General features: G+C 43.4%; 1 protein-coding gene across 1 annotated transcript; it reads right to left on the bottom strand.

Annotated features, from left to right (window-relative positions):
* Positions 1-13,465: 13,465 nt before the first annotated feature.
* On the bottom strand, positions 13,466-13,830 carry LOC130304470 (H/ACA ribonucleoprotein complex subunit 3-like). Its single transcript, XM_056551931.1, has one exon. It carries the CDS (start codon positions 13,806-13,808, stop codon positions 13,614-13,616), a length of 195 nt encoding a protein of 64 aa, XP_056407906.1. The 5' UTR covers positions 13,809-13,830; the 3' UTR covers positions 13,466-13,613.
* Between the last annotated feature and the right edge of the window lie 224 nt (positions 13,831-14,054).

Below are 14,054 nucleotides of genomic sequence, written 5' to 3'. Positions count from 1 at the left end.
CTTGCTGTAATGCGGTAACATGTCAGGCACTTTATGTTTATACCGGGGGTCTAGTAGCGTGGACACCCAGTACAGGTTGTTCTCCTTCATCCTTTTTATACGAGGGTCCCTCAACAGGCACGACAGCATGAAAGACCCCATTGGCACAAGGACAGATGCCGAGCTACTCATGTCCCGTTCCTCGTCTTCAGTGATGTCAGGGAAGGTATCATCTTCTTCCCCCCAGCCACGTACAACACCATGGGAACCAGATAGGTGACAAGGAGCACCCTGGGATGCCTGCTGTGGTTGGTCTTCCTCCTACTCTTCAAAGCCACATTCCTCCTCTGACTCCTCTTCCTCACAATCCTCTTCCAGCGTTGCCGCAGGTCCAGCAAGCAATGCTGATAAGGCTGTTTCTGGTGGTGATGGTGTCCACAACTCTTCCTCTTCACGCTCATCTATTGCCTGATCCAGCACTCTTCGCAGGGCACGCTCCAGGAAGAAAACAAACGGTATGATGTCTCTGATGGTGCCTTCGGTGCGACTGACCTGGTTTGTCACCTCCTCAAAAGGAGGCATGAGCCTACAGGCATTGTGCATGAGCCTCCAGTAATGTGGCAAAACAATTCCCAGCTCCGCAGACGATGTCCTAGCATCCCGGTCATACAAATATTCGTTGACAGCTTTTTCTTGTTGGAGCAGGCGGTCGAATATTAGGAGTGTTGAATTCCAAAGTGTTGGGCTGTCGCAAATCAAGCTCCTCACTGGCATGTTGTTTCGTCGCTGGATATCTGACAAGTGCGCCATGGCCGTGTAGGAACGCCTGAAATGGCCACACACCTTCCTGGACTGCTTCAGGACATCCTGTAAGCCTGGGTACTTGAGCACAAAGCGCTGTACATTCAGATTACACACATGTACCATGCACGGCACATGTGTCAACTTGCCCAACCTCAATACAGCCAACAAATTTGTTCTGTTGTCACAAACCACCTTGCCAATCTCCAGTTGGTGCGGAGTCAGCCACTGGTCCATCTGTGCGTTCAGGAGCATTGGTGCGGTGTGACTCTCCGCTTTGAGGCAAGTCAACCCCAAGATGGCGTGACACTGCCGTGCCCAGGATGTGGAATAGCACCTGGGGAGCTGGGGGGGTGCCGGTGATGTGGAGCAAGACGCAGCAGTGGAAGAGGACTCGGCTGAGGATGTTATGGAAGAGGATGGAGTAGGAGGAGTAGAGGAGGTGGCAGCAGGCCTGCCTGCAAGTCGGGCAGTGTCACCAACTCCTCTACAGAGCCACGCATTCCATGCTTGGCAGCCGTCACCAGGTTTACCCAATGCGCAGTGTAGGAGATATATCTGCCCTGACCATGCTTTGCAGACCAGGTATCAGTGGTCAGATGGACCCTTGCCCCTACACTGTGTGCCAGACATGCCATAATTTCCTTTTGCACAATGGAGTAAAGGTTGGGGATTGCCTTTTGTGCAAAAAAATTTTGGCTGGGTACCTTCCACTGCGGTGTCCCAATGGCTACAAATATTTTAAAGGCCTCAGACTCCACCAGCTTGTATGGTAAAAGCTGGCAGGCTAGCAGTTCCGACAAGCCAGCTGTCAGACGCCGGGCTAGGGGGTGACTTTGAGACATTGTCTTCTTGCGCTCAAACATCTCCTTGACAGACACCTGACTGTGGGCAGATGAGCAGGAACTGCTCAAGGCGAGAGACGGAGAGGCGGATGGTTGAGAGGGGGCAAGGAGGGCAGCAGTGGTTGACCTGGCTTAAGATGCTGGACCAGGAGGAGGATGGCGGCTTTGACTTTGTGTGCTGCTTGTACTGCCGTGTTGTTCCATAGGCGTTTGTGATGTGACATCATGTGCCTTCGCAAAGCAGTTGTGCCTAGGTGGGTGTTGGACTTCCCACGACTCAGTTTCTTCTGGCACAGGTTGCAAATGGCCTCACTGTTGTCAGAGGCAGACAAACAAAAAAAATGCCACACTGCTGAGCTCTGCGATGACGGCATTCTAGTGGTGGCAACAGCATGGGTTGATTGGCGTCCCGTCTGGCTGACCCCGGGTGCCGATGCATGCTGTCTGACTGTGCCACTAGCTCCTTGAGATGACCTCCCCCTGCTTCCAACTCGTCTCCTCCTCCTCTCTGTCTCCCCATCTGACCTTTCCCCCTCTTCTTCTCTTCTAGCGGGCACCCATGTGGCATCCACGGACACATCGTCATCATCAACACTTTCACCGCTATCTGACACCTCAAGAAAGGAAGCAGTAGCGGGTACAACATCATCATCACACCGTACGTCCATGTGTGTAATGCTGCCTGACTGAGACATATCCCTGTTAACTACATCCTCTGGCAATAATGGTTGCGCATCACTCATGTCTTCAAACTGATGTGTAAATAACTCCTCTGACGGATCAAGTAAAGCTGCTGTGGTGCTAGTGTTGGTGGTGGCGGCAGGTGGGCAAGTGGTAGCATGAGAGGTGCCCGAAGCTAAGCCAGAGGAGGAGAAGGATGGTGTGTCAAGGTTCCGAGCAGAAGCTGTAGTAGATTGGGTGTCTTGTGATAGCCAGTCAACTAATTCCTCAGAACTTTGGGGGTTCAGGGTACGTGGCCTCTGAACACTGGCCATTCTAGGGCCAAAGGGAATCCCAGCATCACGACGGCCCCTTCCTCTGCCTGTCATTTTTTTGGTTAAATTTGCACAAGTGTCACACCAAATGTGATTTGCACTAGGGTGACACAATTTGCCCTGCAGGCAAAAAAAAAATGGTAACTTTGACGTGAACTGACAGTGACGACTGGTTTTATTTAACAGCCAAAAAAGGTAATTTTTTATTTGCACAACTGTCACACCTAATGTGATTTGCACTAGGGTGACACAATTTGCCCTGCAGGCAAAAAAACTGGCAACTGTGACGTGAACTGACAGTGACGACTGGTTTTATTTAGCAGCCAAAAATGTTTTTTTTTTTAAATTTGCACAACTGTCACACCAAATGTGATTTGCACTAGTTTGACAATGAGCAAAAAAGCTTGCCAGCGAAGTTCCCCTTTTAAGCAGTGGTCCCCAACCAGGGTGCCTCCAGCTGTTGCAAAACACACGGACTGATATATTTCAGCCCTTTGAATACTGTAGTAGTTAGTTGCTTTAAAGAAAAAAAGCTTGCCAGCGGAGTTCCCCTTTTATGCAGTGGTCCTCAACCAGGGTGCCTCCAGCTGTTGCAAAACACACGGACTGATATATTTCAGCCTTTTGAATACTGTAGTAGTTAGATGCTTCAAAGAAAAAAAGCTTGCCAGCGGAGTTCCCCTTTTAAGCAGTGGTCCCCAACCTGGATGCCTCCAGCTGTTGCAAAACACACGGACTGATATCTTTCAGCCCTTTGAATGCTGTAGTAGTTAGTTGCGTGAAGGAACTTAAGTTTTATACTGGAGTACCCCTTTTAACCAGCGGTTCCCTCCCAACCAGGGTGCCTCCAGCTGTTTCAAGACACACGGACTGATATCTGTCAGCCCTAAAAAGGGCTTTTTTGGGTGCTGTCCTTAAAGCAGATGTTACACTAGTGCTTTAGAAGTAAACTGGACCCTGAATACACCACCTAGCAGCAACCTAGCTATCACTTTCCCTATACAGCAGGAGCAGCTTCTCTGACCCTCCACTTCCTAAGCCTGCAGCATGCTGAATGAGGGTAAAATGGCGTCCTTGCAAAAGGTAGGAGGGTCTGGAAGGGAGGGACTGCTACTGATTGGCTGTAATGTGTCTGCTGACTCTGACTCATAGGGTCAAAGTTTACTGCAATGTTAAAGTATAGGGGGCGGATCGAACTTGACATATGTTCGCCTGGCGATGTGAACGCGAACATGCTAAATTTGCCGGGAACTGTTCGCCGCCGAACAATTCGCAACATCTCTATCAGTCACCAATACCAATATTCAAGCCAATGATGCGAATAACGGGTCTATTCCTCCAGATCAGGATCTCTCACCTTTCCGATTTCCGTCCTTTAGGGCTTCAAGTGAAAGTTTGGATTCAACAATTTCATCCGAACTTGGTGACCCAATAGATTTAACTGTCGTTCCGAAGGAATCAGATCATGTTACCTGTACTGGTCTTTTACAACCAAGTATTGCAAATAGTAACCTTAATTTGGATATTGACATTGAGGAAAGTTGTAAAGGTGGGGATGGCCCACCCATGTCTGCGGCTCAATACTTAAATGTCAAAAAAGAAATTTCAAGTGAACCCAAAATGGAGATGGAAAAAAGCAAAGAACTACATGTACCTGCAGTTCAAAAGGGAGCACCAAAAAGGGGCAGGCAGTTTTAATCACCAGAATTTAATGCTCAACCAGGAATAAAGAATAATAAGAAAATAACTGAATATTAAAAGTTGTATAAATGTTGATTTGCATTATTGTTTATTTTGAAAAATAGTTGTAGTTTCGTAAGGATGTAGATCTCTGCTTTGTTTGTTTTTTATAATGTTTATTGCTCTTATCCTATTGTTTGAAAAAAGGTTAAAAAAAATTATTAATATCTGATTTACAACTAGTTATATTGGTATAAATATTTAAAAATCTAATAAAAAAAATTATGATTTGAAATGCTGTCATGATTTATTTTATTAGTAAGTTACATCTGTATTTTAATAGAAAATTAAAAAATGTTATCTGCTGATTCCACTTTGTAACCCATTTATTCTCCAAAATTTGAAACACATATGTGATTCTGACCGAACATACGGTGTGGCCATACGCTAGTTCCGCACGGTGCTGCAAAATTTATTAATGGAAAAAAAAACTAAATGTTTCATGCACACTTTGCAATTATATCACATAGTATTTGCATTAGTGCTTTTCTGGTTCTTGCCCATTATGTCAATTTTTTGCACCCCTGCTTCACTTCAAACTCTTATTGATTGTTTTTAAAATTTAAAATAAATTTTTTTAGTTTAACTATGATCAATTAGATTTTTCTCCTAAATAAAAAAAATAAAAAAAAAGGTTTTGGGAACAAGCCATTTAGCACTCACACCGCCGGATAAGACATTTTAGAAAACTATTTTGAAGCCATCCCAAAATTCAAACTCATTAGATAACCCAGCTTCAGATCTAGGTCCTCAAGGCGTTTTTTAATGGGATCCATCTCCTCCTTCAATTCAGCCACCCAATCTTGCTGGGTTTGAGTACCTTTATCAACCCTTGCTTTGGATAAATAGTTATCAGAGTTGACTGGAACCAGACTTAAAGTCACCATATCACCCATTAGATCAGTACAGGAATTCTAGAAAAAAAAGAGTGACAATTTATGTAAGGAAATGTATAAACACAAAAGATAAAATAAAAATTACAAAACATTTTAAACAAAAATACTACCATTACATTTCAACTAAAAATAAAAAAGTAAACAAAAATCATAATAACCACTTAAATGCTTTTGGCTTTATGGAAACAATATGGCTATCTGGTACTTAAAGGGGTACTCCTGTGAAAACTTTTTTTTTTTTTTTTTTAAATCAACTGGTGCAAGAAAGTTAAACAGATATGTAAATTAATTATAATAAAATATCATAATCCTTCCAGGACTTATTAGCAGCTGAATACTACAGAGGAAAAGCTTTTCCATTTGAATTACAGAGCTGTCTGCTGAATAATGAGCACAGTGCTCTCTGTTGACATCTCTGTCCATTTTAGGAACTGTCCTTATTTTGAGAAAATCCCCATAGCGAACGTATGCTGTCCTGGACAGTTCCTAAAATGGTCAGAGATGTCAGCAGAGAGCACTGTGCAAGTGATTCAGCAGACAGCTCTGTATTTCAAATGAAAAAGCTTTTCCTCTGTAGTATTCAGCAGCTAATAAGTACTTGAAGGATTAATATTTTTAATTTTTGAGATCTGATTAATATCTGTTTTGACCTCGTGACCTAGGCCAATTGGATATGTAATCAACATGTTATTTGGAGAAGATTTAAAAGTGTTTGTGAATTCCAAATAGCTTTAGTCATGGAATTCTCGGTCCAAATGGACACCCTTGAGTATTTATTTTGTTTTAATAAAAAAAAAAAAAACATGCTGTTTTTTTAAAATTTTTTTAGGGGTTATCAAGGTAAATTTTTTATTGGATATTTCAACAGTCTTCAGAAAGTTAAACAGATTTGTTACTTTTCTTCGATGAAAAAATCAAAATCCTTTCAGTACTTATCAGCTTCTGAAGTTAAGATTGTTATCAGACTAAATCCTCTCTACTGACACGTGTCTCGGGAATCGCACAGTTTAAAAGCAAATCCCTATAGCAAACCTCATCTAAACTGGGTGTTTCCCAAGAATCACGTGTCCATAGAGAGTAAATTGTCAGAAAACTACAACCTTAACCTCAGAAGCTCATATTTACCGAAAGGATTAAGAATTTTAAAGAGTAGTCATTTATAAATCGGTTTAACTTTTGGGAGACGGATGATATTTAAAAAAAACGGCTATAACAGGAATACCCATGTAATAAATGCATTCTGTTGGCAAATCAATCTTGGAGAATAACATGTAGCAGACAAATTTGATAGTGAAAACTAAGCACAACAATGCATATGGCTTAAAGGAGTACTCCCACCCTAGACATCTTATCCCCTATCCAAAGGATAGGGGATAAGACGTCTGATCGCGGGGCTCATGCCGCTGGGGACCATTGCAATATTGCATGCGGCAGCCACCTGTTTGTTTTCCGGAAGGCTTGTTTTCTGGAGGCTCTGTGTCGCGACTACGGTAATGGAAGTACGTGACGTCAGGAATCCACCTCCGTGTGACGTCACACACCGTCCCCTCAATGCAAGTCTATGGGAGTGGGCGTGACGGCAGTCACACCCCCTCCCATAGACTTGCATTGCGGGAGCCCCGCGATCAGGTGTCTTATCCCCTATCCTTTGGATAGGGGATAAGATGTCTAGGGTGGGAGTACCCCTTTAAGAGCAAATTATTAACAAATTTACCTCATCAACTCCTTCAAGATTGTCCATTGTGCATTTTTCAGCAGTTTCCTGAACCGTTTCAAAATGGACGTTTCCCGATGGGCCGGGTTCCATATTTTCGGATGGGGTAGCTTTCAAAATTAGTTTAAAAATGGAACAACAAATTATATTTACAGTAATGTAATTTATATTTAAAAAAATAATAAATAAATTAAAAAAAAAAACATTATTGAAAAAAAATTTAAAAAAATTAATTACCTGGTGACTCCAAAATCTGCTCATAAATCTCTTTGAGGAGATTTGGTTGACGGACTTTCAAGTCCGAGAAATGCTTCTGGATTTGCCTGGGATTAAGATCAATACCATATCGTTTCTTTAATTTGCAGGACATACGCAGAAGGATTGCAGATTTACGTCCAGGCGAAGGTCCCACATCACAGTCGTCATATTTCCTTTTTGCAATATAGCGAACTATGTCAACCAATACTTCTTTGAGAAATGGTTTGGCCCTGCCGTGCTTTTCATCTTCATCCTCAAACGTTACTGAAAAAAAATAAAAAGTCACTTTAAAAAATTTAAAAATTAGAAGATAATAGGGAGTTTGAAAGTCAAGAAATTGTGGATGTAACATCCAATAACATGACAAATTTATAATTTGTCCAAAAAAAAAAAAAAAACTGAAAACAAACTAAATTAAAAAAAAAACACTACAAACAATCAACCAAGTTCCCCCCCAAAAAAAAAAAAAAACCTTGCAAGAAGCATTAAAAATTACCTTGTTTATTTGGTGAGGGTGTTGACTTTGGATTGGATGTTTACATTGTTCCACATGAAATCCTAGAATAGAAATTTTCAAAAAGAAGTAAGTGTAAAGAATAGAAATTTAAAATTAAAAAAGTAAAAAAAATTTACAAATGAAACAAAAAAAAAAAAAAAAAAAATAATTAAACATTTGTCCAAAAACAATACTATAAAGACGCCACACTTGGGGTAATGCTACCCAATAGAGTAGAATCCCACTAAGTAAACTGCAAACTATAAATCCACAAAAAAATAAAAAATAAATAAACAATTATGTAGAGATTTAAAAATATGTGTAAAAAAAAAAAAAAAATAGGATACTGCTCCAAGGAAATGTCCAGAGGAAGTTTTGACAAGAAACAAATTTTGTTTCTATTGGTCCCAATAAAGTGATAATAACTAGTGAAAAGTATACGTGTTCAGTAGAGATGAGCGAACTTACAGTAAATTCGATTCTCGGCAGTTGATGACTTTTCCTGCGTAAATTAGTTCAGCCTTCAGGTGCTCCGGTGGGCTGGAAAAGGTGGATACATTCCTAGGAAAGAGTCTCCTAGAACTGTATCCACCTTTTCCAGCCCACCGGAGCACCGGAAATCTGAACTAATTTATGCAGGAAAAGTCATCAACTGCCGAGCCCAGAAGTTTGTGACGAATTTACTGTAAGTTCACTCATCTCTAGTGTTCAGCTACAGAACGTTACCAAGTGGGTTAAGTTACTGCCAGAAATGTCTATCACAACGTAACACATCAAAGTGCAATATGTTATTGTTTGTGGTATATATGATAATGTAAACTAAAAAAAAAAAACCTGATTGCACTCAAACTTGATCAGACAATTGGTTAAAAACATAGGCTAATTTCTTCAAGGGTTTACAAAAAGGGTTAATCTTCAGAAAATAAAAACCTCATTATTTTAAGGGAGTTTAATTAGGGGGGATGAACATTTTAAATTTGAAGCATCTGAATATACACCGTCCCTTAATGGAGCCTGTTCGAACCACTGATTTAAAACAATACACCCAAATATGTATGTAGTAGGACCTGGTTAACCCTGTTAATTCATCATGCAATTTAGACACAGTAGATCATTCGTTCACAAACCTTTTGGCTACTGTCCCCACAACAGTTGAAAGTATGTCTGCATGTCCCCCCTCACACCGAACTTGCCCACAAGGGGTACCCTTGGACAAAAGGGATGTTTTCTCCTTATTACTCTTGCATTCCCCCTCCATCCTAATATCCCTTGTGCTATTATACCCCCCTCCATTTCAATCCCCTTGGGCTATTATTATCCAATATGGCAAAAGAGGATCAGAGGGAGGGGGAAATAATGGCACAAGGGGATTAATATTGGGGGGGAGGGGGAATGGAACAAGAGATTAAGATGGAAGGAGAGAGGGATAATGGCATAGGGGGTGATGAGGGGGAATGGGGAGTAATAAAGCCCAAGTCTTTAAAATGTAATGGCTTGTGGTTTCTTACTGTCCTTCTGCCCCTCCGCCATTATCCCTTTCCCCCTCCATCATGATGGGTTGTGCTTTATTAGTCCTTATCCACCCTTCTTTCCCCCTTCCGCCATTATCCCTCTCCCCCTCTATGTAATCTTTTGATGGAGGGGGAGAGGGATAATGGTGGGGTGGGGGGGGGGGGAGGGGGAATGAGAAATATTAAAGCCCAACGCATTAAGATGGAGGTGGAGATTAATAATGGTGGATTCGGGATGGGGAGTTAATTAGCATAAGGCATTACATTCTGCATGGTGTTTTTTGCCTCCCCATCCACCCTCATCCGCCATTCTCCCTATACCCCTCAATTAAGGCCTTGTACTATGTTCTATACATCACCCCTCCCTCACATACATCCCCCCCTCCATCCAATACATCCCTCCTGTATCCAATACATCCTCACCACCATGCAATACATCCCCACTCTATCCAATACATCCCCCCTCTGTCCCACATAGTTGTAATTGTTTTTCCCCCTACTTTGCCTCCTGTGAGACCCTGTTTGCTGCTACTTCATGGAGCGTGTTCCGTTCGTCAGGGCTGAAATGACGTGTGACGTCCTTATGCGTTGGGCGACAGGTCCGCACAACGTCAGGGGAGGTCACACGTCTCCCCGGGAACCACGCAGCTCATTCACAGTAGCCGCTGTCAAATACTGGCCAATGCATGGCCGGTATTTCACAGCGCTTTACCGTACCCCCAAACACCCCCTGGCATACCCCAGGACGTGGCTGCAAAAATGACGTGTGACCTTAGCCTGCGCTGGGCATCAACTATGCGCAAGGACTAATGCCGTCAAACGTTGTCAGGGCAACCACAGAAATCGGATCTTTTCGCTACACAACGATCCAATACAGGCAGACAGCAGAATCATACCCCCACATGATTTTATGTGTGGCCGCACTGCCCGACGCCTTCAGCAGTACGTGTGTACTTCCGCATCCCTAAAGATCCCATTTGGATATGTTTACGCACTAACGTTTAAAACAAAAGTGCCTTTATGAATGTAATTGTTATAATAAAATGAAAGAGTCCAAATAACTGTAAATTCTAATTTATTTAAAATAAAAAAACATGAGCCGAAAACAGAGGATGCAAAGATGAACGTCATTCGTTAGTAAAAAAAAAATATGCATAAGATCATTAAAACAATAAAATGTAGTTCCAAACATATGTCCCTTGATGAGGCTGTAAAGCTAAATACATCGCTAAACGATAATCGAGAAAGAACTTGATCTCCCTCAAAAAAAATAACCCAAAAAATTAATCAATAAAATAACAACATGCAACATAGAACACCTAATCTAAAATGTCTAATCAGTTTAATTAATTAATCAAAGGCCTTTTTAGTTTATTCACTAGGACCATTTCTTCTTTCAAATTCGCATCTACATAAAAAAGAATAGACAATGCGAGTGCACAATCCCTTTCCAAAGCAAATCAAATATGGATGACAAATAAATCCACCGACTTAAAAATTCTAAGGTTTAAGAACGAAAAAACATAATTTTATAAGCTCTCTAGCCTTATTAATGAAATTTCAAAGAATGAATGTACATTTCTAATCTTAAAAACAAAACTGACAAGAGACTTACCTTCTCACAGGGGTGTGAAGTTCGCGCAGTCGCAATCTCCTCACGAATGAGGCCGGGAAACGAGAACGAGGCTTATATGATTGGAGAATAACAGAAGCAACTACGCATGTGCAATACAGTGACCTCTCCCGACCTACGATGGCCCCGACATATGATCAAATCGACATACGATGGCCTGTCAGAGACCATCGCATGTCGATGTCAGCATCGACATACGATGCTTTTTTATGTCGGGGCCATCGCATTAAGTGCTATCCGGCAGCGCAAAATGCTTAAACTGCTGCCGGATAGCAGCTTAATTTTCCCCGTGTGGTGCGGTAAGTATTACTTACCCCTCCACGATGCTCCGGGGTGCCCTCCGGGTCCAGCGCTGGTCTTCCGATGTCTTCTCGGCCCTCTCCGATGACGTCAATATGCTGCTGCGCACATCATCCAATAGGAATGGCGTACGCAGCTGCGTAATGATGTCACTACGCAGGCCCAGTAAGGCCTTGCGGAAGACAGCGGAGGACCGGAGAAGACAGCAGAGGACCGGAGAAGACAGCAGAGGACCGGAGAAGACCAGGAGAGCCCAACGGAGGCCAGGGATCATCATCGGGAGCGGCGGGGACACCATCGCTAGCGGCGGGGACAGGTGAGTATAGCTTCCTATACTTTACATTGCACGAATCCCTCAACATACGATGGATTCGACAAACGATGGCTCGTTTGGAACGAATTACCATCATATGTTGAGGGACCACTGTACTGCATTTTATGTCCGGAAGACAGCAAACTTAAAGCCTGCCTGTCTAAGTTCCTCTGACCAATCATATGTTATTTTGGGTTTGAAATTTAAAAAGGTCAAGTATCTTCTATGAAAAATATCTGTTCCCGTAAAGTCTTAATTAACTTTACTTAAAATCTGATTCGCTAATTTTTTCAGAAATGGCTGAACGTATTTTGTTACAAACTATGGCAGAAAGGTTAATTTTATATGATTGAAATTACAATCATATAAATGAAATTACAAATAAATGGCAGAAAGGTTAATTTTATATGATTGAAATTACAATCATATAAATGAAATTACAAATAAATTACCGTATTTATCGGGGTAAACCACGCACCGGCCTATAACACGCACCCTCATTTTACCAAGGATAATTTGGGTAAAAAAAGTTTTTTACCCAAATATTCATGGTAAAATGAGGGTGCGTGTGTGCGCGTGTATACCCCGATATACCCCCAGGAAAGGCAGGGGGAGAGAGGCCATCACTGCTTGCTTCTCTCCCCTTTCCTTTCCTGGGGTCTAGAGCGCTGCTGTCGGCCCTTCTTACCCCCTGACTATCGGCGCCGCTGCCCGTTCTGTCCCCCTGACTATCGGTGCCGGCGCCCCATTGCCGGCGCCGATAGCCAGGGGGAGAGAAGCGGCGCCGACAGCCAGGGGGAGAGAAGGGGCAGCGGCACCCATTGCTGGCGCCGCTGCCCCGTTGCCTCCCCCCATCCCCGGTGGCATATTTACCTGAGTCGGGTCCGCGCTGCTGCAGGCCTCCGGCGTGCGTCCCCTGCGTCGTTGCTATGCACGGTGCGACGCACTGACATCATGCGCCGCGCCGTTCAGCGCATAGCAACGACGCCGGGGACGCACGCCGGAGGCCTGCAGCAGCGCGGACCCGACTCAGGTAATTATGCCACCGGGGATGGGGGGGAGGCAACGGGGCAGCGGCGCAGGAAATGGGTGCCGCTGCCCCTTCTCTCCCCCTGGCTGTCGGCACCGCTTCTCTCCCCCTGGCTATCGGCGCCGGCACCGATAGTCAGGGGGACAGAACGGGCAGCGGCACCGATAGCCAGGGGGTGAGAAGGGCCGACAGCAGCGCTCTAGACCCCAGGAAAGGCAGGGGGAGAGAAGCGGGCAGCGACGGCCTCTCTCCCCCTGCCTTTCCTGGGGGTGTATCGGCGTATAACACGCACACAGACTTTAGGCTAAAAAATTTAGCCTTAAAAGTGCGTATTATACGCCGATAAATCTGGTACTTGTTCTTAGAAAAATGTAACAGTGCAACATTATAATTGCTTGATTATCCTAAACAATAGACCTTTTTTATTTAAATTATGTAACTAAATGTTTCTTTTTTATAACAAAGTTTTAATAAATTTTTTGGTAAAGAGTATGTTTGTTTGTTTTTTAACTTTTTATTAGTTTTTTTAATCAAATTTCTAATGTAGTACTATTACTCCCAGCATGGAACACACTGTTCCATGCTTCGAGTAGTAGTACCTGTACTATAGACATATCGCCCCGGGTGTCAGTCTGACACCCCATGTGATCGTCCATTATATAGCAGAGAAGCAGAGCGGCTCTATACAGCGCTCACATCTCTGCTCTGCACTCTGAGTGATGTTCTATTCATATTTTTCCGCCCAGAACTGTGAGTGGCCGGATGGTTTCAGCCAATCACAGCTCTGAGGAAAAGATGAGTGAATCAGCGGCCGGCCCGGAGTACAGTGCAGAGCAGGGATGCGAGCGATGCATACAGCCGCTCCATCTCTGCTAAAGACAGGACGATCACAGCGGGTGTCAGTAGTGACATTCACTGTGAAGTCTGCAGGTACTACTACTCGACCTCTCAGATCTTTATTTTATACAAAAAACAGGATGTACATCCCATGGTAAATGATAGTCACAAATGTCCAATAGGATTGCATGTGATAAAGTAAAGGTTTTATATGACTATGTCCAGCAGTCATTCCTCCAGAAACTTGCGTCTATTCCCATTGGTCTCATAGAATAGGTCTTGGTTGCTGAGTTAGTAGCAGGCCGAATCTCTTCTTGATAGAGACGAGGTGTTGGGAATACTTGTCATCTGGTGAGAAGCGGGCAGGATGAGCTGAGGAGGTTGGCTGTCCACTAGGAGACACTTTCTTCATGGTGTACACCCGCTCCCCCTGCTCGTTCAGGTAAAATTGCAGGAACATGTCTGCCGCGTACAGCGAAGCCTCGGTCACTAGTAGGTACGGTAGGTACTACTACTCCCAATATAGAGCACACTCTGCTCCATGCTTGGAGCTGTAGTACCTGCATTAATAGACAGTTCACAGCGAGTGTAACTTCTGACACCTGCTCCAATCTGTCTATTAATGCAGGTACTACAGCTCCCAGCATGGAGCAGAGTGTGCTCCATGTTTGGAGTAGTAGTACTTGTAATTAAGGAAAGATCACTG

This window comes from Hyla sarda, chromosome 1, assembly GCF_029499605.1.
Source record: "Hyla sarda isolate aHylSar1 chromosome 1, aHylSar1.hap1, whole genome shotgun sequence".
NCBI classification, from domain to species: Eukaryota; Metazoa; Chordata; class Amphibia; order Anura; family Hylidae; genus Hyla; species Hyla sarda.
The sequence above is the reverse complement of the archived record's forward strand: the minus strand, read 5'-3'. Positions and strand labels throughout refer to the sequence as shown.

Bases quoted from the DNA above. Each gene is read 5' to 3' on its own strand.
- LOC130304470 (XM_056551931.1), bottom strand. From the start codon at position 13,808: ATGTTCCTGCAATTTTACCTGAACGAGCAGGGGGAGCGGGTGTACACC.